Source organism: Vicia villosa, linkage group LG1 (assembly GCF_029867415.1).
Source record: "Vicia villosa cultivar HV-30 ecotype Madison, WI linkage group LG1, Vvil1.0, whole genome shotgun sequence".
NCBI lineage: Eukaryota > Viridiplantae > Streptophyta > Magnoliopsida > Fabales > Fabaceae > Vicia > Vicia villosa.
Window position 1 is genome coordinate 162004274 of NC_081180.1, and position 27644 is coordinate 162031917.

General features: G+C 36.8%; 1 protein-coding gene across 9 annotated transcripts; it reads right to left on the minus strand.

Moving 5' to 3' along the window:
- Window positions 1–1675: 1675 nt before the first annotated feature.
- Window positions 1676–22902, minus strand: LOC131644560 (two-component response regulator-like APRR7). Of its 9 annotated transcripts, none has more exons than XR_009296551.1 (11): window positions 22576–22900; window positions 22326–22459; window positions 21172–21614; window positions 8686–8847; window positions 8438–8571; window positions 7543–7704; window positions 6162–6342; window positions 4969–5329; window positions 4056–4869; window positions 2090–2313; window positions 1676–1873 (listed from the first exon to the last, which is right to left on the minus strand). XR_009296551.1 is itself a non-coding variant. In XM_058915100.1 (11 exons), exons 3-11 carry the CDS (start codon window positions 21500–21502, stop codon window positions 2206–2208), a joined length of 2169 nt encoding a protein of 722 aa, XP_058771083.1. In that variant the 5' UTR covers window positions 21503–21614; window positions 22326–22459; window positions 22576–22902; the 3' UTR covers window positions 1949–2205. The 9 variants fall into 9 exon arrangements, 8 of the variants coding, with proteins under 8 accessions (XP_058771083.1, XP_058771080.1, XP_058771079.1 ...); XM_058915100.1 differs by lacking the exon at window positions 1676–1873 and having other exon boundaries at window positions 1949–2313; window positions 4056–4475; window positions 4560–4869; window positions 22576–22902; XM_058915097.1 differs by lacking the exon at window positions 1676–1873 and having other exon boundaries at window positions 1949–2313; window positions 21172–21570; window positions 22576–22901.
- Between the last annotated feature and the right edge of the window lie 4742 nt (window positions 22903–27644).

Genomic DNA, 27644 nt, shown 5'->3' on the forward strand with positions numbered 1-27644 from the left:
TTTATTAAAATTTCAAATCCCTTTTATATTTCTTTTTCCCACACTTTCTCATTTTCATCTTAATTTTTCTCTCTATTTATTTATTATCACTAAAAAATACTAATAATCTATTTTTTTATTTTAATAAAATTAAAAATTTTATTTATCTTACGGGTTATTATCAATACAATATCTATTTTATTTCAATCAACCATTGTCTTAATTTAAAAGATAAAATCCTTATTTTTAAATCATAATTTTTCCCCATCTCACATTTTTTTCCATCTCTTTTTGTATGATTATTTAATTCAATTAAATTTATATAATTATATTTTACAATTAAATAAATCATTTCAAACTTTGCATTTGTATCCAAATACATTTTACATTGCATCAAATAATATTTTTTATCTCACAGGTTATTATCAGCAAAATATCTATTTTATTTTAATAAAAAATTATATTTATTTGAGAGACAATTTTTATTTTCAAATGTTAAAATTTCTTCTTTTTTTTTTATCTCACAAATTTTTTTCTACATAATTATTTAATACAATTTTGTTTATATGATCATTGCTCATTTATAATTAAGTCACTCATTTAAAATTTATATGAATTTAAATATATTTTATACAATATCAAATAAATTTACCTATACAAAAGCACGGGTATCTTACTAGTAGCTAATTAAAATACTTATTACGCCTCATTAAAAATCTTTGTCCTGACAAACGAAAAGAGTGTAACCCTATGTGATGATGCTTTATTGATCATAATATTAGTTACACGATGTCTAGCATCAAAAGCTTTGTTCAACTATATCTCAAGTTCACAAAATTTCAGGTTTTCAAAATCTCATCAATACATAGCTAATTAAAATACTTATGACGCCTCGTTAAAAATCTTTATCTTGGTATACAACACATAACTAATTAAAATACTTATTAAATCTCACTAAAAATCTTTTTCCTTTCAGACGAAAAGAGTGTAACCCTATGTGATGATGTTTTGTTGATCATAATATTAGTTACACGATGTCTAGCATTAAAAACTTTGTTCAACTATAATAATATCTTAAGTTCACAAAATTTCAGGTTTTTAAAACCTCATCAAAAGCTTTGTTCAACTATGTTCAAAGTTTCAAGTTCTCAAAACTTCTTCACCTTCCTTTTCTATCATACTCAAAAAGCCCCCTCCCAATAAGTGTCTCAGAAAGGGCAAGTTGTTTAATGAGATCATTTAAATTTGTTTCAATCTAATGGATAAATTGAATGGTACATGGTGAAGGATTTAATTGATGTCTAGCCATAGAAGCCACCTCTTCACATTCTAAACTTTATACGTTTGGCATAATTTCAAAATAAAATACTCTCACTATCTCAAAATAAGTGTCTTTCTAACAAAAAAAAATTATCTCAAAATAATAGTCTTTTTACTTTTCCAATGCAATACTAATTAACTTTTACCAACTTTACTCCTAATAATTATTATCTGCACTCTTTTTAAGTTTTGACAATATACAACAACCAATAGTTATTAAGAATAATTTTGTAAAAACATTACTATTATTGACTCAATTATTACTTTTCTTAATATGTGTAAGAACCTTAAAAAAAATTATTTTGAGACGGTAAAAGTATACATCAAAGCTATATGTGTAAGTAGATAGGGACCAGATAATCCCACTCGCCAAAAATAGAAAAGGGACCAGATAACTTATCCCAAATATAATAATCCCAAGTTAGAAAATGTGATCTTAATCCGTCTCTATTTAGTTGCAGTACGGGTCAAATTCTACTCCCTAAATAAAGCTTGAACTGGGTTAAGTCACGGCAACAGGTAGGTCTTGAACACCCCTTGTTTTAGGTGATGAAATTTCTTGATCATTTTAGCCCTGCACACAAAAAGTAGCCAGTTGGTTGATGAACTACACTAAATAATTGCAGCAGTCAAGCAGTCAATGATAATGTAGTAGAAATTATGGAGTCGCTAAATGTAATCAACATAATAATACTTGTCACAACAGAAACGGATTCGAGCACCAAATGAACAAGTTGGAATTACGAATTAACTAGACTCATTAGCAGTTGGAATAACTAGAGTTAATTACATGTTAGCACAATACACGAAGAGACAGAACAATTCCAAAATATCACATGAAGACTTCTGGATCTTTTCCGGTCCACATATCCCATCATTACGCCATTGTGTCAAATGCTCAGTCAATCAACTATCTGTTGCCTCACCGGCATCATTGTTTGAAGACTTTCGCACAAATTGTCCACGATATCGTAGTCGTTGTTCAGCTAATTTCTTCCTGCTCTCATATCGAACCTGAAAATCAAACCATATTGAGTTAGCTCCAAAATACAGATCATAACAGGAGAAATTCACTCTAGTTTGTAGAGCTGTAGTCTGCTGCACCACCCACAGAATGATGGAAACATGCATCCCTTTCTGAAGTCAAATATACAAAACGAGATCCTGTTTTATAGAAATAATAAACTTGCTATCAATGGACATTTATCCTCATGGATAGGTGAATCTCAATGGACATAATCGAAATCTGTTCAAAATTTGTAAAACAGTAATGTCCGTTCTATAATGATCTCATTCTCACACTCCTGGTTTTAATAATCATCTGCTGCATATCAAATATCTGTTTTTATATTCTTCCTTCATATGGTATCATCAAGCACAACCCTTCCCATTTTCAGTTTAACTGAAACTTGATCAGAATTTCTTATGAACTTGAACATATTTCAAGACATGAAATGAAACATAACCATGGCAAGAATCCTTAGAACTGATGCATAATTTACTAGTATGTATCATACTACGTCACTATAGTGAGTTATAATCTCATCTCTAGTCAATGTTTTACTTTTCGATAGGAAGCACGGACTCTGACACAGACACTGCGACACGACACGGACACTCCGACACCGATAATATCAAAAATATAGGACACCAACACCGCTACATATACAATAGTATTTAAGCTTCATTAACTGTCTATTATTAAAAGAGTTAAAAATATTCTAATGAAAATTAATGTTTTAAATATTTCATTGATAATATTGTTTCAATACACTCCAAAGGATGTGTAAAGCATGTTGAAAACTATTTTTTTTGAAAAAACTTGTCAGAATTGTTCTACAAGTGTTGTATCAGAGTCATACGAGTGTCCGACACCGATTTAGAGAGTGTCGAAACAATAAAAAAAATTAATTTTTTAGGTGACACTTGTCTGACTTTTTCGACACGTGTCGTACGGGTGTCATACAAGTGTCGGACACCAACGCGTGTCGGACACCGCGACACGCCTACCCTTAGAGGTGTCCGTGCTTCATAACTGGTTGAATAAAATTTACTTATTATAGAATATCAAAATGAGCGTTGCACATAATTGTGCATATTGGAATCAAATACAGAAAAGAAACAAAAATGGATATAGGTAAGAAATGTGGTGAGACCTAACTCATCCAAACAAAACCGGCTTGTAGGGTGAGAAATGTCTCCACTTATAAGGACATGTTCAAACCATATATTGATCGATGTGGAACTCTTAACCAATATAAAGAAGTGGGGGAGAAACAATGCACCAAAATGGTATACAATCCAACGTACCATATTGAGTATTTCATCTAACCAACCTGCATCATCCTAATTCTACTTCAATGGGGTAACTAGTAATTACAGAATTAACCTTGCTCTACTGGGTTTCACGAATTACCCAAAGCAACAGATAGTTTAAACAGGGATTTGGTCCACAAGTGTATTTTAAATTGGTTTCCGTTAACAAAAAAAATTCAGTCCATATATTTAACAAAAAATATGTCTTTAGTACTCATGCAGGGACTACACATTTAAGCATTAAAGGTATATTTTGTTCGCTTACATGAACTAAAAGGAAAAAAGAGATTAGTATTAATTCAAAATATATAGACTAAAAGGAAAAAAGAGATAACTAGTATTAATTCAAAAAAACGTCATATTTTCAAGGATCATTCAAAAGTTTATTTAAGCTTCATGGTTAATAAATTGCTTCAGTATGAATTATGTCCCCAGTTTACCTGTTTATGAAAGCACTTCTCTTTTCTCTCCTTTCTTTTTTGACGAAATTTTGTTAGTGCTGCTTCCCTTCGAGAATTCTTGTTTTGATCTATTCTGATGGCACTTCCATTCGCACTAGCATCACCACTACCACTATTCCCAGCTAGTCCATTGTTGCTTTCTAAGTTTGTCCCTCCAGTATTAATTGCAGTGCTGCTCCCATTTTGTCCATTACTTTCAATGTTGCTGCCTGAAGCACTTCTATTGATACTGTAATTTCCCATATTACCTTCAACTAGCACTTCAACCACATTTGATGACCCACCGCAGTATGGAGAAACAGCCGTCATTTTCTTAAATGACTCAGCATCATTCTCAGGTGGCAACTGATGCTGCATGTTTGCAACATTGTTGTGGTTTACATAATGGTGATGAAAATCCTGAGTAACAGAAACCTTATCAGTGTCAATTTTAGGTGGTGCCAGCATTGCTGCTGTCGTATCTTCATTATTATGCAAGACCACCTGTTGAGAGGTACACATGAGGCTGCTCTTTATGGGCTGGAAAGCAGATGTTTTGTACGCAAATTTGGTTGTTGATGCCACCGCTGGCTCACTTATAACTGCAGACTTGGTAAATGCATTATTAGTAGTGGAACCCATATCAATGTTATTGCTACCACCATTTGAGTTCTGGTTAGGAGGATTGCCACTAGAATGAGATTGAACATCAAGAGAGGAATCTTTCTTTGTAACTTCTAAGCTGTTATTATGTGGAGAGTTACTTCCAACACATCTCGTAGGAGACTTCTTAGCATTAAGGGCTGCATTGTACCTGTAGAAAAATACTTCTAACAAATATAATTACCCATCTTCAAAATGAATATCTTCAAAATGAATAAGAATGCAAAATAATAACAACAAAGCATCATACTTTGAGAAAGCAGACAGATCAGAATGTCTTAAAACATTCCTTTCATCCTGACTTGTAGTACCAACTTCTTTAACTTCTCTAGGCCTCTTTAAACTGAGCTCAAGAGATGGCAACTCCTCGTCATTATTAGTACCTTTGTTGTAAATATCTGAGGACTTGGGTATTCTATTTAGAGCTTCAATTTCTCCACTTCGCATTCGAGAATCAGAAGTGCTAGTAACACCATCAGATAATGAAAGCCCTTTGCATCTTAGCTTGCCAGATTGATTCTCACAATTAAGCTCCTGATGTCCTCTAATAATTTGCTCATTGAATTTAGAGAGGCCTACATCAAGTGTGTTGATATGTTTTGAACCTGCAACTTTGAATGAAACCCCATTTATACAGTCACTCATCAAGTCAGTATATCTACTGACTCGACTTTCATTTCTTACAGGGAAAAAATAATTTATTATCCAGAAAACAAGGTACATGCTTGTACATGCACAAGGACGTGGGAACATGAGTGCATATAGAAATTGCTGGTGTCCAGCTCTTGGGGAAGGGGATACACATTCAATGACTAAGTAACAGTTCAACATAGAACATCAATTGTATGAATAAAAACAAAGATTTATTTCCTCCAGCCCTTGGTGCAGGGGTTACATGTATTCATTGCCTCCTCTAACTAACTGGCCACATCAGCAATTAAAACTAATTCTTTATTCTGCCCAATAGTTAACCACATTATTAAATAAGGTATTTAACATAGGAATAGGAAAGAAAATTTAAATATCGTACGCAAGATGGATTCAGAAATGAAACTTGCAATTTTGCATTATTAAGCCTTGACTCAATGAATCAAAAAACTAATAGCATATCCCAAATACATTCAAAATCTAAATGTCCTTTAATATGTCACTTGCTGCAGAATAAAGTTTCGAAAATAAAACCCAAAAAAGCAGGGTAACAATGAAAAGAATGTTAAGTTCAGTGTCATGGAAGAAATTGTTTCAAAAATTTCTTCCACAAAACATAACTTGTATTTCAACCAGAATCACATTCACTATATGTTGAGGTCGATATAGTCAAAAGGGAAATCTTGAACTAACACAGTAATATCAATACCACAAGCATAACACAAATATGATTTGGGTGACTGAGTGAGAAAGAGTTGATGCAGTGACATGAAGATCAAGGCAGCTTGACCTTACCTATTTGTTCCTTTTGCTCTGGACACTCCTTTATGACTGGAGGAACCATCTTGCCCCTGCATATTTCAGCATTGGAATGAACAACTTGAGCACAAGTGCTGTCAGGACACTCAGCTATCTGTTCCCACTGAGAGTCTGATTTAGGACTGTCAACTTCTACAGCTCGTTTGGTCCAGGAACTCTGCAAAAGGAGAAAATAATAAAATGACAAGCAGCTTTGGTTAAAAGAATTAGAATGTGGCCTCTATATGACATTACTGGCCAGTTAGCTTAACCAGTACATAGATGACCTGTTGTGGTGTTTGCTATTATTGATTGCTTCCTTTTATCAAATGTTTGATGTATTAATGGATGACTAGTACAATGTGAAAACTTTTAGTCCTTTACTTTCTCATATTCTAGCAAGTAATAACTTCCTTTCATGTTAGTCAGACAGATGCAACTACATGGACCCCCTTTGTTATTAATTCCACGCAAGCTGTTTGGAAATGTGTCAATTTTAAGACTACAAAATTGTTATGATACAAGGGTGAGTTAAAAGTCCCACATTGCTTGGCAAAGTGGAGTTTGAGCAATATATAAGTGAAAGGACTTATACACATTAGATTGAAACCTACTTCTATTACACAAGTGTCACACATTCAGTATCTTAGTTTCCCTCGTAGGATCAATTTCTAATCTTAGATCATCTTTGAAAACTAGTTTCCATATTACTTTAGTAATCATTATGATGTGCTTCGTGATTTCCTTCGGCTTCATCACACAAAGTGAGGGGGATAGCCAATAATTAAAAATAGAGGGTGTGAAAGAAATACTATAAATATAACTATGGAGGGTCTAGAGGATAACGGTAACACCACAAAGTCGAATGAGTGAGAATTGTACATCAGGGAAACAGCTAGGAATGAGGGCATGCCAAAGGCTTTTGGGACTGAAAACACAAGGCCCCAAGGTTGAGCTAGACAGGAGGAAGCGACCTAATCCCTCTAAATGGTGGCAAAAGTGGTTGTAAAATGACCAAAATATGAAAATGCAGAGGAGATGGAAACCAAAAATGAATCAGTGTCAAGGAAAGTAATTATGGTTTCTAACAAAAAGTTTTAACATGTATGTAGTAGATCCAATTTTTTCTCGGATAGGGTTGTCTTTTGCCAAACTCTAGATACCATTTTAGGTAAGAGGAAAACAAGTGACATGAGATGCTAATCTCTGAACTTAAATTACAAAAGATAGGTGAATTACATACAGAGGAAAATGAAAAGGATACAAAGATCGGGATGAAATGACTATGTACAATCAACAGTTAACCTATTTACAGTCTTTCTAACATAGTCCATGCATGGGATTTTCCGACAAAATGTTACATATATAAGAGTTATACCTGAGTGCCACTACCATTGTCACTTCCATCCCCATTATTTAAGCCTAAAATTTCATTATCTTGCTCGTCATTGCTTCCCGAATTGTTGTCAAACTTCTCAAGACTCTTTGATTTCACAGATTTCTGAGTTTGTGTGCCACTTTCACTGCCACTCCCACTAGACTGGAGAGAAAGAAACAAAATAATAGTCATAATTAACAAAGTAATTGGAGACCCCTGCCATTTGAAACAAACCATGAAGATATCACAAAAATTGTCATTGCCTCATTGGCATTGGGCACCGTTAGGAATAACTATTGTTCACTAATAGCCTTTATTCTTAGGCATACTGTTTACTGTTATGATTCAGTAACAGTTTGTTAGGATTAGTTACAATTAATTTCATTATAGCTAGAGTTAGTTGCAAGTTGTTTATAACAGCTTGCACTCAAGTATAAGTGTGTTAGTTGAGTGGCTCACTCTATATTTACTCTATAGACTATAGAGTAATAATCAGAATCATCCAATGCTTTCAATCATTTCATCATAACAGACTCTGTTATGGATCTCTCTCTTTTTTTTCTCTCTATGAAGTTCCAACAGACGCAAATAAATCTATCCAAAAAAAATGTGGCAAAGACTACACTCTACTAACATCGTCACTAGTGTTGTCGATGGCGGATGAGGGTCCATTGAGGAGAGCCAAAAGTTTGCCATACCGGCCGCTTTGTGGCGCCGTTATAGCAGATTAAGGCGGAAAACCCGCAATATTACCAATATTTAGCATTGTGCCGCCATGGCGAATATTTGATAACACTAATCATCACACATTTATTAATTTTTAGCAATGTATTGGTTAGAAAAATAAAACTGAAATGTAATGTTAGGAAAGGAAAGGAAATTCCAGTCAGCTTACACTATGACATCTCCTCCAAACATGCTGCCACAGGTTTTTAAGCTCATTCTTCCGTATGGGTTTAACTAGAAAATCGACAGCACCCTTTGACAAACACTTAAAGACTAAACCCATAGAGTCAAGAGATGACATCACTGCAGACCAATCCCATTAGAAGCCATAGAAAAGAGTGGCACTTCACAGTATGTAATTAGAAAGAAAGAAAAATGCTTCAATCCAAACATGTATAGGCATTTGGAAAAACTTACTAATCACTGGAACATTTTTCCGAGTTGTGTGGCCCATAATCTTGTATAGAAGAGCAATGCCTGATAAGCCAGGCATTGCCACCTCAGTTAAAATAATATCAATATGATTAGTTAAATCCTCCAAAATCTTCCAAGCTTGCAATCCATTTGCTGCTTCAATAACTGATACAAACAAAAACAAGAATCGTATCTAAATCTCTTAGAAGAAAAAATGGAAGAAAATTAGGGAGAGAGATGGAAGGAACCGATTATTTCACCAAGTAACTTTCTATTCTGATTTTATCTGAATAGCTTATTTATACAACAAAAAGTAACAAATTCTTTTCTAATCCACAAACTGAAACCAACAAGTCAAGTATGCTAGATTAACTGTACACGAGCAGTGCACAAAGATAAACAATATTATATTTTATAATCATATTCAGGCCATAAGCAAAATACTAGCTCATACAGTTAATACATAAATGTTGTATAAATCACAATTTAGCTGCATACTACCAATGCTCAATCATAATAGGAGGCTCATTGACACAAAGTTACAAGCTAAAACTCAAAACATGGTCTGCAGATAACATTTGAAGCCTAATCAAATAATCAATAACATAATAGTCGCAGACTTTTTTTCCCTCCAACAAGAAACAGGCACGTCTAAATGGCTTCTACCTGAATCATTTTTAATTAATAAAAATAAGACATTAAGATGGTGAGAAAAAAATAACAAAAGATGGCAAGATAGGATCATTAACATAAGAAAAAGACACTAAAGGACAGAGAATCAAAGGAGAAACAGTGTTCAAAATATCTTGTAGGAAAACCCATCAGAGGGCACATGTAACTTCGAATGAAAGTCAAACAACTAATCTTCCAATAACAAATACAATGCCACAGAAATCTCCTCAAACATTCGAGTGTTACACTACATAGACTGTTAGATCAGAGAGAATTGAGAGAGGTAGTTATGATTTTCACTTTTTTTCTAACTAACTTTTGATTATGAAAGAGTTAGTTACAAAGAACTACAACTGTGTTACTCTTATATGAGTAACCAGTTGACTTGCTACTGCAGGTTTTGAGTACACTCAAGCTGACAGGTGTCAGTCTTGAGACTAGAATTAGAACTAATGCTAGCCTTACTCTAAGAAAATAAGAAAATGTCTATCTCCATGTGCTTGGTCCTTGAATGCATAATGATAATAGCACTGAGCCAGTAAGACTGCAGACTGGTTATCACATAGAATCATTGGAATTCTAGAAGCAATAAACAATTCTGAGGAGGGTTTGAACCCAAAGGAGATCTGCAATAGCTTGAGCAAGGCTCCTATATTCAACTACAGTGTTTGATCTAGCAACAACATGTTGCTTTTTGGACCACCAGAAAATAGGATTGCAGCCAAAGAAGATTGTTGCACGAGAAGTACTTCTTCTATCTTCAGGGTATGATGCCTAATCAGCATCACAAAAGACTTGAATAGGTAGTGGAGATATAGTTGAGAGAGGAGTGAGATGAAGTTCATGGCTAAATGAAGTTCATGGCTAATTGTGCCCTTGAGATACCTTAAGATTCCTTTCCCTACCACCCAGCGAGACTCAAGAGGTATTAGAGTTTGACCTAACTCATCCTTACAAAACCGGTTGGTAAGGTGAGGAGTGTCCCTCTATATATATTCTTTCAATGCTCTATTGTCAACCAATGTGGGACTTTAGGATCTTCCTAATACACCCCTTCACGCCCAGCACTCTTTTTGGGCTTGGTGCGTGGATATTAATGGTGGGCGGCCCATGGTCCGATCGATAGGCTCTGATACCATATTAGAGTTTGACCTAACTCATCCTTACAAAACCGGTTGGTAAGGTGAGGAGTGTCCCTCTATATATATTCTTTCAATGCTCTATTGTCAACCAATGTGGGACTTTAGGATCTTCCTAATACACCCCCTCACGCCCAGCACTCTTTTTGGGCTTGGGATCCATGAATTGGCACACCTTTTTCACAGAATATGTAATGTTGGTTTGGTTAAGGTACCATATTGCAGAGCCCCCACAACATACCTGTACATATAGGAATCCAAAAGAGCAACAGAGTCGATTTTGGTCAACTTGCAGGCGAACTGCATAGGTGTGTACAGGGCTGGACTCAAGCATATTAGTCTTTGGAAAAAGATCTCTGATGTACTTAGACCGAGTTACGAGAAGAGAGTTATAAGACACGTGCTTCACTTCAATACCAAGGAAGTAATCTAAGTCACCAAGATGTTTGAGAGGAAAAGCCTAAGTTTGGAAATGATGGTTTGCAAGAGAGAGGATGAGTTGCCATTGCCAATGATGATAATATCATTTGCATAGACAAAAAGGTAGAATGTGTGCCCTTCAAAGAAGTAAGTGAATAGGGAAGAGTCACACTTGCTTGCTTTGAAGTTGAGCTTGATCAAGGTAGCTTAAAGCCTTTCAAACTACTACCAAGGTACTCGCTTGAGGCCATAGAGGGCCTTGTTAAGCTTGCACATCAAAGTGGGATTGGAGCTTTCAAAACCCTTTGGTTGTTCCATGTAAACTTCTTTACCAAGCAATCCGTTTAGAAAAGCATTGTTAACATCAAGTTGTAGGATGGACCACTAGGTAATGACAATGGATAGGATGATCCATTCTAATAGTTATAGGTTTGTCCACACGAGAGAAGGTTTCATTAAAGTTGAAACCTAGTATTTGATGGAACCCCTTGGCTACAAAGCCTAGTACCTTTTGATTGTCCATCATAATTCTCTTTAACTCTAAAGACCCATTTGCAACCAATGACTTTTGTGTCTCTTCCTTCTCAAAGACATTGGGTGCAAATGGGTCTTTAGAGTGAAGGAAAATCCTGATGGATCAGTGAACAGATACAAAGTCAGGCTTGTGGCGAAGGATTTCATCAGAGAGAAGGTTTTGATTTTAATGACTTTCTCTCCTATAGTTAAACCTATCACTATTAGGATTACTCTCTCCATTGCCATAACCTACAAAGTGGTCCATTCAACAATTGGATGTGAACAATGCTTTCCTGAATGGGCCTCTAGATAAGGAGGTCTATATGAACAGGTTTTGAAAGTTCAAGTCCTAATTTAGTGTGCAAACTTAACAAGTCTTTATGGTCTTAAGCAAGCCCCAAGACAGTGGTTTGAAAGGTTGCAAGTTGCTCTTGTTCAACTCAAGTTCAAGCCTAACAAGTGTGATCCCTCCCTATTCACTTATTTTTCTAAAGACCATACTATTTACCTTATTGTCTATGTGAAAAAGTAAATTATTTCTTGTATATTAAACTTTGAAAGGTACAAGGAATATATACAGAATTCCTATACTATTTAAGGAAATAGTAATTATGCAGTTCTAATTGCATATCTCTAAAATTAATGAGATTTCCTAATCATATTAATTTGTACATAATTAGGAAGATATTCTATGTTTTCTAAATTAATTCTTTAAATATTGCAAGATTTCCCACACTCTCCCTCAAGCTGGTGAATAGGTGTTATCCATTCCTAGCTTGGACAAGATTCTTTCAAAATTGTGGCTGTTGAGTCCCTTAGTTAGAAAATCTGCAAGTTGATTTTGAGATGACACGTATGGTGTGCATATCAAGCCACCGTCAAGTTTTTCTTTGATGAAGTGTATGTCAACTTCAATATGTTTGGTTCTATCGTGTTGCACTGGATTATGAGCTATGCTAATTGTTGATTTATTGTCACAATAAAGCTTCATTGGTTCTTCCCATTTTATCTTTAAATCTTCTAGGATGATTTTCAGCCAAAGGAGCTCACATATACCTTGTGCCATGGCTCGAAATTCTGCTTCAGCACTAGACCTTGCCACAACACTTTGCTTTTTACTTTTCCAAGTTACAAGATTTCCTCCAAGAAAGGTACAATAACCTGTTGTTGATCTTCTATCCACAATTGACCCTGCATAGTCAGCATCTGTATAGGCTTCAAGCCTAACATTTCCATTACGTTTGAATAGAATTCCTCTTCCTGGGGTTCCTTTAAGGTAGTGAACAATTCTGAGTGCAGCTTGCAAATGATTCTCCTTTGGGTTATGCATAAACTGGCTGACTAAACTCACTGCATAGGCAATATCTGGCCTGGTGTGAGATAAGTATATAAGTCTGCCCACCAGTCTTTGATACATCTCTTTGTCTACTTCAATGTCTTCTTCTGAATTCCCAAGCTTTTGGTTCGGATCGACTGGAGTGTTGGCAGGCTTGCATGCTGATTTTCCAGTCTCTTTAAGAAGATCTATCACATACTTTTGCTGAGATATGAAAATCCCCTTCTTGGAGTGGGCTACCTCAATTCCCAAAAAATATTTCAACTTGCCCAAAGTCTTGATTTCAAATTCATTTGCCAAGCATTGACTCAACCTTTCTTGCTCCTTTACATCATCTCCTGTTAATATAATATCATCAACATAAACCAGTAACACGGTCACTTCCCCTAATTTCGAGTGTTTGATAAACAAGGTATGATCACCTTGACTTTGTCTATAACCCAAATTTGTCATAACTTTGGTAAACCTGCCAAACCATGCTCGTGGGGACTGTTTCAGCCCATACAAGGCCTTTTTTAGCTTACACACTGTGTTCGGAGCACCCTTTCCATCATATCCTGGTGGCAACTGCATATAAATTTCCTCTTCAAGTTCCCCGTGTAAAAATGCATTTTTTACATCAAACTGTTGCAAGTCCCAACCATAATTTGCTGCAAGGGATAAAATCACTCTTACCGTGTTCATTTTGGCAACCGGGGCAAATGTTTCCAAGTAGTCAACTCCATAAGTTTGTGTGAATCCCTTAGCCACTAACCTTGCCTTATGTCTTTCAATTGAGCCATCAGCTTTGTATTTTATTGTATACACCCACCTGCATCCAACTGGTTTCTTCCCTATTGGTAAAGTCACTAACTCCCATGTATCATTCTTCTCTAAAGCTTCCATTTCTAAATTCATGGCCTGCTTCCATTTTCTATCAGATAATGCCTCATAGGGTAGTAGGTGTAGAGGTGTTATTTAGGTTAGTAAGGAAGGCTTTATGGGAAGGTGAGAAGTTTCTAAAGGATAAGTAATTTGAAACAGGGTAAAGTGGATGTTTGGTACATTCTCTGGTTTTTTTCCTAATGGCTATAGGCAAGTCATCTTCATTTACTTTCTCAGTTTCTGCAAGTTCAGTTGGTGGGTTAGGAATTAATAGAGAATTAGAAAAGGTTACCTTGTTAGGATCTTGATTTTGGGTGGACTCTTCAACATGCATAGTGTCTGAAACAGCCTTTGATTTTCTAGAGTACACCAAATTTTTTCCAAATCTAACATCAACATTTTCAGGTTCAACATGCTGCCCAGGCTGCACAACCTGTACAGGATGGTCAGCAGGTTCTGATGACAAATCAGGAAAGAAGAATCCCTCATCTTCTTTAAAGTTCTCCCCCTGAAGATGAGAGTTACAAAAATAGCTCTCATATTCATTGAAAGTAACATCTCTTGACACATAGAATTTTTTCGAAGGTGGATGATAACATTTATATCCCTTTTGAGTGGAAGAGTGTCCTACAAAGACACACTTAAGAGCTCTAGGGTCAAGTTTTCCCCTTTCTGAACTATGAGTATGAACAAAAGAAGCACACCCAAATATTCTTGGTTTAAGATCATTTGTTGTGGACAGATTTGGATAAAAGTAGGATAGGACATCCATAGGACTCTTTGATTCTAAAACTCTAGTAGGTAGCCTATTAATAAGGTGGGTTGCAGTGAGGACAGCTTCTCCCCAAAAAGTTTTAGGGACATTATTTTGAAATAAAAGAGCCCGGGTTTGATTGAGGATGTGTCCAATTTTTCTTTATGCCACTCCATTTTGTTGTGGTGTTTTAACACAAGAAGACTCATGGATAATGCCCTCTTTTTGACAAAAAGAATTAAGTGCATTATTGAAATAGTCTTTGGCATTATCTGATCGAAGTCTCTTGATGTTAACACCAAATTGATTTTTTATCATGGAGTAAAAATTCAAAAAGGTTGAGCTGACCTCTGATTTGTGTTTAAACAAAAAAAACCATGTAACACGGGTGCAATCATCTATAAAAGTTATAAACCACCTAGCACCAGACACATTTAGCACATTAGAGGGACCCCAAACATCAGTATGAACAAGATAGAAAGGAAAAATACTCATTTTATTACTTATTGGAAAGGACACACGCTTGTGTTTAGCAAGCTCACACACCTCACAATGAAGACTCTCAACATCTAACTTAGAGAATAGAAAGGGAAATAACAACTTCATGACTTGAAATGAAGGATGTCCTAAGCGACAATGGTATAGTAGGATTTTTTCTTTATTTGTCATCACTGATACAAGTGAATAAGGTAAGTCTTTTTCAGAAGACAAGTTAGGTTCTTCTAGATAATAAAGGCCATTACATTCTCTAGCATGTCCAATCGTCCTCCCCGAAATCTTGTCCTGCAACACACAATCATTATTATGAAAAATAACATTACATGACAAATCTTGTGTAAGTTTTTGTATTGAGGCCAGGCTCATTGATAATTTTGGGACATGGAGAACATTTTTTAGGGTTATTGAATGGTTAATTTGGACATCTCCTTGACCAGTAACTGTTATAAGAGTGCCATCAGCAGTGGCAATTTTCTTATTGCTGGGGCATGGGGAATAGGTTGAAAAATGTCTAGCTAAAGGTGTCATGTGATCGGTGGCTCCGGAGTCTAGTATCCAAAAAGTTTTAGAGGATGTACCTGAGGCATTTAGTCCAAAAGAAAATGGCAACTTGCCGTAATTAAAAGATAAAAGCTTACCATAATATGCCAATGAACATGAGGCAGCAGCTGGTTTTTCCAATTTGCTCAAAAAACTCTTCATCTTTTCAATTTCCTCCGAATTGAAATGGGTCATTTCAGCTGGTTTATTCCCTTCACTTTTGCCAACAGCAGCAACATGAGCATGTCCTGCTTTTCTTGGGAAATTCCCTTTAGATCCCCACTCTCTATCTCGGTTTTGAGGTCTCCCATGTAGTTTCCAGCATTTCTCTCTAGTATGGCGAGGCTTATTACAAAAAGTACACCACATTTCATCCCCTTTCTTTTCCATGTTTGTTGATTCTCCATTCCTTTTGTCAACACTCTTGGCTGCCCCTTCTCCTTTGCTGAAGTTAGCTAGCATGGCTGAATTCTCAACTATTGGAGTGTCTAACATTAGACTCCTTCTGCTCTCTTCACTTCTCACAATAGATACCACTTCATTAAAGTTGGAAACTTTTTGTTTCCCTAAGATTTGAATTCTGACTTGGTCAAAATCAGAGTTTAAACCAACCAGAAAATCATACACCCTGTCTTGTTCAATATACTCCTTCAAAGTTGCTGTATCTGCAGAACACTTGGTTTTTATGACCCTATAATGGTCAAGTTCCATCCATAATGCCTTGAGCTGATTAGCATATTCGGTGACTGTTCTATTACCTTGTTTTGCTGCCATAGTTTTCACCTTCACTTCATATACTTGGGCAGCATCTTTGGCCTTGGAGTATGTTTCATTTATAGCATCCCAAATCTCCTTTGCTGTACTGAGAAACATGCAGGTGTCACTTATCTCTGGAACCATGGAACTCCACAACCATGCCATAATCATGGAGTCTTCCTCATCCCATTTGGTGAAGTTGGGATCCTCCTCCTTAGGTGCAAGATCTGTTAGATGCTTCACTTTACCTTTTCCTTTCAGAATTGTACGAATGAGTTGAAACCATTTGAGACAATTTTTTCCATTCAGTTTGTAGGCAGAATGGATATTCTGCAGCTCTCCGGAGTTCTGGGATTTGACATCTTCTGTCCCAACTTTTGTGGGTTTTTCAGAGTCGGTATCAGATCCCGACATTGTAGGATCGAAAAAAAAGGTTGGTTCAAAAGACTTTTTTTAAACCAATGGAAACTGCAGTAGCAGTCAAAGAAAAAATGTGCTATGAATGCACACGAAAATAGCACCAGCAAGGAAGGCTGGTGTTTTTAGGTATCGCAGTGGAAAGAGGCACCCAGAACGGATGCTCTTGATACCATGTGAAAAAGTAAATTATTTCTTGTATATTAAACTTTGAAAGGTACAAGGAATATATGCAGAATTCCTATACTATTTAAGGAAATAGTAATTATGCAGTTCTAATTGCATATCTCTAAAATTAATGAGATTTCCTAATCATATTAATTTGTACATAATTAGGAAGATATTCTATGTTTTCTAAATTAATTCTTTAAATACTGCAAGATTTCCCACAGTCTATGTGGATGATATCATCATCATTGGGAGCTCATCAACTCTCTTACAATCTATTATCAACAAACTTCATGTGGCTTTCTCTCTCAAGCACTTACGGGATCTAGACTATTTTCTTGGTATTGAAGTAAAAAGGGTGGACTCTCATTCTCTTCACTCAATCAAAGTATATTAAATACCTTCTTCAAAAGACCAATCAGCTTGATTGCAGCCTTGTGCATACTCCTATGCAGTCTTCCTGCAAACTCACTAAAGTTGGCTCTCCTGCTATTTTAGATCTCTACATTTACTGATCAGTGGTTGGGGCTTTGCAATATCTTACACACACCAGGCCAAACATAGCATACTCTGTGAATAAGGTGTGTGAGATCATGGCTTATCATCTTGAAGCGTATTGGATAGCTAAGAAAAGAATTCTAAGAAATCTTAAAGGCACTATTACTCATGGTCTTCATCTCACTCCTCTCACCAGAACCACCTCTCCTTTTATTCAAATGTTGTGGCCCTAATTTGATTTCTTGGTAGTCTAAAAAGCAACGTGTAATTGCTAGATCCAGGCTTAGGATAGTGAGGCCCATATTAACTATGTGCCTAATGTTCCCTCTTAATAACACCATTTTGGTGGTGAGTGTGAGGACATATAACTTTGTGAACTATGCCTAACTCATATAATTACTTATTGAAAGGTCTAAACTCACCTCCCTAGTCAAATTGAAGAGTTTGATAGGAAGACCATGCTGAAGTTCAACCATGGTTTTGAATTGTTTGAAGGTGGATGTCTAACATATAATATTTGAATCCCAGGTAGAGACATAAGGGGAAGGTCCCCACAAGTCACTGTATATCAATTCTAAAGGACTAGAATAGGAGGTGGGTGAAGACGAGTATGTAATTTGTGAGATTTTCCCATTCAACAGGTTGAACAAAAAAAACTGTAACTTTTATTATTGAAAGGAATGTTACATCTATGTAACACCAGTTGCAAGGCATGCACATTAAGATGACCTAATCTTAAATGCCACATATTAGTAGTGCTAGAATTCAGATAAGCAAAATTAATACTAGGGATAGACTTATTTTAACAAATACACCGTAGAGGAGTCTTGTTATCATTGCTAGACATTTTGATGGAAGAAAACTCACAAAGTCCATCATTGCCAACATGTCCTTCGAGCAAGGTGACATTAGAGACCTAAAATTCTACAAGACACTTGTCAGTAGAAAAAAAATAGACATTATTGTCACGACAAAACTGTCTAAAATTGATTAAGTTCTTGGTTATGGAAGGGTATAAATAAAAGCTTTTGGAGAGTGAGGGTGATTAGGTGAGACAAAAGTACTAGAGCCAGTGGAGTGAATGTGCAAACCTTGCCCATTACCAATGTAAGTCTAATCATGGTCTTCAAAAGGAGTTCATTGCTTAAGATTCTTGGGATTATTTGGGACTTAAAATGAGGTGCCTGAGTCTGAGTCTAGATACCAGGAGGTAGATGCAGGAGTAGAGGTCATAGTATTAACAAGAGAGGCACTGGGAGCAGGCAGGGTAGGAATTTGTCTTGAAGTTGTAGGTGGCTTTTTCCACACGTTAGGTGAAAAGGATCCATAACTATTGTGAGAAGCAAGCCATGAGTGTGGATTGTAGGAATTGCCAAAGTTTGTAGTAGGTTAATAATGTGGGCTAAACCTGTACCAACAGTTGAGAGTTGAGTGCCCAAAATTAGAGCAAACTTGGCATTGGACATTGGAGTTAGGAAACCTGCCACCTCTACCTCTACCACTGACCACCACGTCGACCTCTACCACCACGAAAACTTTGCAGGTCATTTTCAGGATTATGAGGATAGGATTGAACTCGTGAGGAGTCTGTACTAGCAAGATTCACTTCATCAGAGTTGTTAGAGCTAAGAGCAACATGAGTGAGATTGAGAGAAACTAGGTCAGGTAGAATTTCTACTTCATCCAAGTCCATGAGTCCAAAGTTACTCTCAATGGCTGAAACTAAAGGAGCAAATTTTGAAGGTAAACCTTTAAGAATTACATCTATGTGATGCAGTAATTGGATCTCCAATGGAGGCTAAGGAGTCAACAATGGTAGAAACCTTGGGCAGATACTCTAGGACAAACGAATTATCAAGCGTTAGGGCACGTAGCTCTATACGAAGTTGCCTGGCTCTCACACACGTTTGTTTATGAAAATAGTTGAACAAACGATCCCAAAGCTGATGTGCATGAGTACAACCAAGAAGACGTGAGAGGATTTCATTCGAGAACGTTGATTGAAGCCAAGAGAGAATCATTTGATCTTTCGGCAGCCAACGAGAGTATTCAGGATTCACATTACCAAACTACTTTGACCATTTCTCTAGACTATGTAGGATCTCATTGCGCCCTTAAACCTAAGATTTGACATCCAGAGGGTAGATGGATGTAGGTGGCTCAATAACAAATATCTCATCAATCAAAACTTGGTTTAGGGACTTAGAAGGCTAGTGAACTCCCAGTTAACCCTCATGGGCTAATTTGTCCACATATCTATCATCAAACGGTTAAGTAAAAAGAATTCATATTTCATCAAAAGGGTCCAGCCAATTCACCTGTGATGGATTACAAATTTTTTAAAACCTTAGGTTGTGGGTGCTTTCCTCGTCTTAGACCCTATAACTATTTCCACTCAAAGGAAAGCATTTCTTTAGTTATTCACCTAACCACAAAGTGTACAAATGCATGGACACTAGTGGCCGAAATTTTATATCAAAAGATGTCTTATTTCATGAAACATGCTTTCCTTACTATGAATTATTCCCTCTCATTGTAATGTTGACTTCTCTCTTATCAAAACCACTCCATCACCCTCTAACAAGATTTCAGCAAAGGACATCTACAGCTATGATTTCCAGTACCAAATTTGGAGCCAGCTACATGGATGATCCCGCTCTATTTCGATCCATCGTAGGTGCATCGCAGTATGCTACCATTACAAGAGCTGAGATTCTCTTTGCAGTAAATAAAGTATGTCAGTTCTTATACCAACTTCTAGATGATCATTGGAAGGCAGTGAAAAGAATATTGCAGTACCTAAAGGGACTGTCGATCATGGTCTTTTACTGCAACCCACTTCTCTACAGAACCCAGTGGCAATGAAATGGTTTTTTACTGCAAGCCACTTCTCTGCAGTCTCCTACAATTCTATCCCTAAGATCTATTGTGACAACCTCAGTATTGTTTTCTCCCTCTCATAACCCATTTCTTTACTTAGGGAAAAAAACACATTGAGCTAGATTTTTCGAGAGAAAATCATCCATAGAAGTCTCTTTGTCTTCCACATTCCTGCTCAAGAGCAGTGGGCTGATCTTCTCACAGAGCCACTGTTCTGTTTAAGATTTATAGCTCTTAAAGACAAACTCAGAGTGTTCAACAAGTTGTCATTGACCAACACTCCTCCTGGTTAAAGGGGGGAAATTAGGAGTATATATGCAATTTATTCAAGTGTTTTATTTGAACCTTTAGGCCTCACGTTGTAAGCCCTCTTAGGGTAGCTTTACTTCAGTAACCAATTCTGTTCCTGACAATAGTATTCAGTTAGTGACAGTTGTAAACAGTTAGGTAGTGGCAACTGTTCTGCAGCATAGCCTATTGTATAAATATCTCTCTATGCACTCTTTCATGTCAAAATAAATATCCTTTCCTGTTTTGAATTTGAGAAACAAAAACACAATTCTCAATTATTAAGAATAGTATGTTAACTCATTTAATTTTTTTGTGATAAGAAAAAAAAATTGTATTTATCAAAATGCCATTCATGAAAACTTATAAAAGTATTTATTGGAAAATGCAATATAAATTAATTGAAGTATATTTTAGGAATGATATCATTAGTCAAAGAAGAATTAATTGTGTTTTAGAATATACAGCCAAACATGAGGTCTTTTGTTACTTATGTTTGGAATCAGAGTAGTATTACACAGTTTTATCTTTTTCAATTTTCTCACAGCTAGGAATTCTAAGAGTCTATATCATTATTCTAGTGTATGTAGCTTCCCAAAGATACAATATTCACAGCTTAGAAATACATTTAAGACCACAAATTTGTTTTGAAAATGCAAATCAAAGTAAGAGTACTTCTTACAATATCCAGAAACAATGAAATGAGCAAGATGGTTTCAATAAAACAACAGATAATAACTTACCTTCATAACTGCAATTGCGGAGCAATGCAGTGACAATATGGCGAGTACAATCATCATACTCCACAAGCAAGACTTTAAGGGATCTAATATGCAAAAACCTCTCCCAACAAATAATTGCGCCTTGAGACTGATACTGCGGTACTTGCTGCTGGACAGAAGAGGATTCTCCATTCCCTCCCTCTCCAACCTTAACTTCTTCAGCTACTCCATTACATTCCACTTCATTACCCTCACCAGCAACTCCTTTTTTTAAGCTGTTCTTCCCATCCCGCAAACACTGAGTAAGTTCTTTACTGTCGCCATCAACACATATCTCGTTACCCCTTGTCATTCAAAATACCCAAGCTCACGATAATTATAGTCCGTCCTCATCCAAAGTAAAACAGCACATGCTACAATCTTCAAAGAACCCCAAAATACAACTGCAGGTCACTGGATATGCACTTCAGAAAATAATAACATCAATAAACATCTATACAAGTAAGCCTAACACAATTTTCACCAAATTTTTCACGCACACAACACAACCAAATACTCGTAGCAATTATCAACCTCAAACAAGATTACAAAACCCTTACTTTTTTGTCACTTCTCAGCCTCTAACTATCAAGCACGGACAACGGAAACATGACGTACACAACCCAACCAAATAGCCATTGCAATTATCAACCTCAAACAAGATTACAAAATCCTTACTTCATTTCTCAGTCTCTAATTATGAAGCGCGGACACCGGAAACATCGGAAACATGACACCGATACTGACACTTCGACATCGGTACACAACCCAACCAAATATCCATAGCAATTATCAACCTCAAACAAGATTACAAAATCCTTACTTCATTTCTAGTTCTCAGTCTCTAACTATGAAGCACGGACATCGGAAACTCGACACCAATAATAATTTTAAAAAATGAATAAATTAAATATAATCACAAGTATCCGTATCGGCTTCGATACAGACACTAATTCAGACACACTTTTTTTTTCCACATGTGTCAGTGTTACAAAGACCTCTAACACAAGAGTATCCCTTACTCATCCAAATCAAACATTAAAAAACTAAACACTGATCTAATCCCTACTTGAAGTAACTTTCAAACCCTAATTAAGCTGAAGAACTTAAATTAAAACATCAGAGACTTAACTTACTGAAAATCCAAAACGGTTATGCACAAGAAGAAGATCCGTTAGAGACGAAACCATGAACGCGCGAGAGATCTTTCCTTGAACATGAACAAGAACCAGAAAAGTGGCATCGCTTTCTTTCTGCAAAATCGTTCACGCTAGAGAAAACAAATAAATTAGATAATATCATAATAGAAACATTATTTAATTTCTTCACTGTGAAGTAAAATATTCAGCAAAATCAAAAAGGAATTAGATGAGGATTACCACTTACCAGCTCAGAGGAATCACTAATCGCCATTATTAAGTCATCATAAAAACATTTACTGGTACTAGATCGTATTAATCATCGCTAATTGAATTTTGGTAAACGAAATTAAGAAAACAGTTTGAAAAACAAAGGAAAAAAATAGAAAGAGAAAAGTGTGGAGCTTGACCAATCTGAAGGTACGGCAAAGAAGCGATGTTGGGAAGAGAGATGTTGAGTTGGTGCGGTTTATGAACTGCGATTGCTGACGTGGATGAAGTGGAGGTGTTGAGTGTTTGAGATGTGCCACGTGGAGAAGATATTTCCATGATGGCGTTAGTTTGGTGACGTGGATACGATCAAAATCATGTTGCCCAAAGGTGGGGATAGGAACATAGAAGATCTTGGAGATTTGGAACGGAGCACGTGGCGGTGTTTCCCTTGGCGAAGGGTTTTGTGGTTTTGATGGAACATCGAGTTGATATTTTTTTCATTACCTATTTTTAGAAATATAATACTTCTAGAATTTTCTTTATTATTGCTTAGAATGGAAAAAAAAATTTAAATAACCAGGTTTGATAAAAAAAATACGAAAAAAACCATGTTTTCGGGGTATTTATCAAACTGTCTAGGTTTGGGATATCAGAATACTGAATGCGCCAAATGAAATGGCGTATAAGTATAAATTTTGGGTGCATGCGCCAAATGAAATGGCATGCCCTAAAATCCAATAGGTTTGCGCCAAATGGAATGGCGCATAAGTCTAGGGTTTTTGCCCTAGAAGCCAAACCATTTGGCGCCTTAGTTCTAGGGCTTTTTTTTTATTATTTTTTTTTTCATTTTTTTTAATTCATTTTAGTTGAATATATTAAATTTAAATTTTTTTTTTATTTTATTTGTTATGATATTTACAGAAATAAATTTGTAAAATATTTTTTTCGCCTTATAAATGTAATGCAGAAAACGAAAATCAAAATTGTAACATCGATTACAATATAATTTAAGAACTAAACATCGATTACAATATAATTTAAAAACTAAACATCGGTTACAATTAATTTCAGAAACGATACCAAAGATTAATGAAAAATACAACAACATGATCAATGACGTCCATCACCAAGATAGCCATCCGTTCCGCAACCTGGTCTTGTAATGACACGTTTACCGCGATCGTTGATTCCGCCGCGAATATTGACACCGCCTCTTGCCCTAGCTCTACCCCTACCCCTGCCCCTTTGTGCTTCTTGTTGGGTTTGTGTCACGGGGGCTGGTACTGGGATGTCGCGTGGATCGCTGTCTATGAATTCGTCGACGCCCCCATAATTATCCGGAAAAGCGCTGTTGTAAAGTCGGCTACCCATTCCCTCAAATGTGTTTATTCGTGGTGGTGGAGTGGGGTGGGAAAAGACCTCCGGTTCATAGCATCCCGCAACACTAGAACTACCTTGGTTAAAGCCGAATTGGTTTGTAGGTGTTGCGTAGCCGGAGGGGGCGCCACGGTAAGAGGATTCACCATGACGACCATCGTCGGGACTAAGATGAAGGCTAGATGAACCGGGAGTTAGGTTTTGGCCGAATCCCCTTGAGGACCCAGCAAATGTTGTAAATCCGAATGGTTGTGAGTGGGTCTGATATTGGTCCGAGGAAGGATGGCGGTCTTCATACCCTTGTAATGGTTGAGATTGGGATTGGAACATATTTGATTGGCGGATGTTGTGTGCGGAACGGGATGGAGTACTGAAAATATTTTGTTGTTGTTGCTGGAGTTGTTGTTGTTCCTGGAGTTGTTGTTGTCGTTGCTGTTGTAGGAGTTGTTGTTGGCGTTGTTGCAGGCTTTGTTGTTGTCGTTGCTGAAGTCGTTGTTGTTGCCGGAGTTGTTGTTGTTGTTCTTGTTGTTGTTGTTGTGGTTCTTCTTCCGGTTGTTGTTGTTGTGGCAAGATGTAGTTCTGTGCACGGGGATCAATCAAATAGAATGGAGCTGCAAGAAACAGGTTAGGGGTGTTAGAACAAGATTTGTTCTGATCAATTATCTTAGTTTTGATGATAACAATAATATGAATTTTGCTTAAGATAATATGGTACTCTAATCCAATGCAATTTCCTTTTCAGGAAATATATAAAGAGTATGCATAATTCAGCGCTCAGAAGCTTTGTCTCAAAGGGTTCAACATGCAACATCAGAACATGGTCTGGCAAGACATCAGAAGATGGTCGAAGCAGAATCAGAACATGGGTCTATGGAAGCATCAGAAGAACAAGAGAACAGAAGCACTGAAGTTCTGATGGTATCACGCTCAGAAGCACTTCAAGGTCAGAAGATCAGAAGATGCTATGCACCAAGCTGTTTGACTCTGATGATATTCAAACGTTGTATTCACAAACATCAGATCAGAAGAAAGTACAAGTGGCAAGCTACGCTGACTGACAAAAGGAACGTTAAAAGCTACTAAAGGCTACGTCAGTAGACACAGCGTGAACAAGGCTCGAGGTGTTAGAACAAGATTTGTTCTTATCAATTATCTTAGTTTTGATGATAACAATAATATGAATTTTGCTTAAGATAATATGGTACTCTAATCCAATGCAATTTCCCTTTCAGGAAATATATATATAAAGAGTACGCATAATTCAGCGCTCAGAAGTTGTATCTCAAATGGTTCAGCATGCAACATCAGAACATGGTCTGGCAAGACATCAGAAGATGGTCGAAGCAGAATCAGAACATGGGTCTATGGAAGCATCAGAAGAACATGAGATCAGAAGCACTGAAGATCAGAAGATGGTATCACGCTCAGAAGCACTTCAAGGTCAGAAGATCAGAAGATGCTATGCACCAAGCTGTTTTGACTCTGATGATATTCAAACGTTGTATTCACAAACATCAGATCAGAAGGAAGTACAGGTGGCAGACTACGCTGACTGACAAAAGGAACGTTAAAAGCTACTAAAGGCTACGTCAGTAGACACAGCGTGAACAAGGCTCGAGGTAGTTGACAAAAGCGTATAACATTAAGTGCAATGCTGTACGGAACACGCAAAGCATTAAATGCATTCAACGGTCATCTTCTCAACGCCTATAAATATGAAGTTCTGATGAGAAGCAAGGTTACCAATTCTTAACAACTCTGAACGAAAAGAAACTTGCTGAAACGCTATTCAATCAAAGCTCAGAATCTTCATCAACTCACTACATTGCTGTTGTAATATTTTAGTGAGATTAAGCTTAAAAGTTAAGAGAAATATCACAGTTGTGATTATCGCTTTTAAGAAGCATTTGTAAACTCTTGAATAGATTACATTAAGTTGTAAGGAACTAGAGTGATCAGTGTGATCAGTATACTCTAGGAAGTCTTAGCAGTTGGCTGAGCAGTTTGTAACTAGAGTGATCGTGTTGATCAGAATACTCTAGGGAAGTCTTAGGAGTGAACTAAGCCTAGAGTGATCGTGTTGATCAGTAGACTCTAGAAAAGTCTTAGAGGGTATCTAAGCAGTTGTTCCTGGAGTGATCAGTGTGTGATCAGAAGACTCTGGAAGACTTAGTTGCGGACTAAGTGGAAAACCATTGTAATCCGTGCGATTAGTGGATTAAATCCTCAGTTGAGGTAAATCATCTCTGCGGGGGTGGACTGGAGTAGCTTCGTTAACAGCGAACCAGGATAAAAATAATTGTGCAATTTTTTTTTATCGTCCAAGATTTAAAGTCACACTTATTCAATCCCCCCCTTTCTAAGTGTTTTTCTATCCTTCAATTGGCATCAGAGCGCCGGTTCTAAGGTGCAAGCACTTAACCGTGTTTAGAAAAGATTCAGGAAGAGAAAAACGCTTCATTTAAAAGATGGTTGATGAAAGTGGAAAGTCTACATCTCCACCTGCATCTACATCTGGCTCTGCTGAGCAATACAACGGTAACAATGGTTATACTAGACCGCCGGTATTTGATGGTGAAAACTTTGAATACTGGAAAGATAAACTGGAAAGTTACTTTCTGGGTCTAGATGGTGATCTATGGGATCTTCTAATGGATGGTTACAAACATCCAGTAAATGCCAGTGGCGTGAAGCTGTCAAGGCAAGAAATGAATGATGATCAAAAGAAGCTTTTCAGGAATCATCATAAATGTAGAACTGTTTTGCTGAATGCTATCTCTCATGCTGAGTATGAGAAGATATCTAACAGGGAAACGGCCTATGACATATATGAGTCCTTGAAAATGACTCATGAAGGAAATGCTCAAGTCAAGGAGACTAAAGCTCTAGCCTTAATCCAGAAGTATGAAGCCTTCAAGATGGAGGATGATGAAGACATTGAAAAGATGTTTTCGAGATTTCAAACTCTGACTGCTGGATTGAGAGTTCTTGACAAAGGATACACCAAGGCTGATCATGTGAAGAAGATCATCAGAAGCTTACCCAGAAGATGGGGTCCTATGGTGACTGCATTCAAAATTGCAAAGAATCTGAATGAAGTTTCTCTGGAAGAGCTGATCAGTGCCTTGAGAAGCCATGAAATTGAGCTGGACGCAAATGAGCCTCAAAAGAAAGGTAAGTCTATTGCATTAAAATCAAATATCAAGAAATGCACTAACGCTTTTCAGGCCAGAGAAGAAGATCCTGAAGAATCAGAATCTGAAGAAGAAGATGAACTGTCCTTGATCTCCAGAAGGCTAAACCAACTCTGGAAGACCAAGCAAAGGAAGTTCAGAGGCTTCAGAAGTTCAAGGAAATTTGAACGTGGAGAATCTTCTGATGAAAGAAGATTTGACAAGAAGAAGGTCATGTGCTATGAATGCAATGAGCCTGGACACTACAAGAACGAATGTCCAAATCTTCAGAAGGAAAGTCCCAAGAAAAAGTTTCATAAGAAGAAAGGTCTTATGGCAACCTGGGATGAGTCAGAAGATGACTCAGAAGATGAGCAGGCTAACTGTGCGCTGATGGCAACAGAAGATGACGGATCAGAATCTACATCAGAATCAGATTCTGAAGAGGTATTTTCTGAACTTACTAGAGATGAGTTAGTTTCCGGTCTAACTGAACTTCTGGAACTCAAGTCTCAGATTAGTCTCAAATACAAAAAGCTGAAAAAGCAATTTG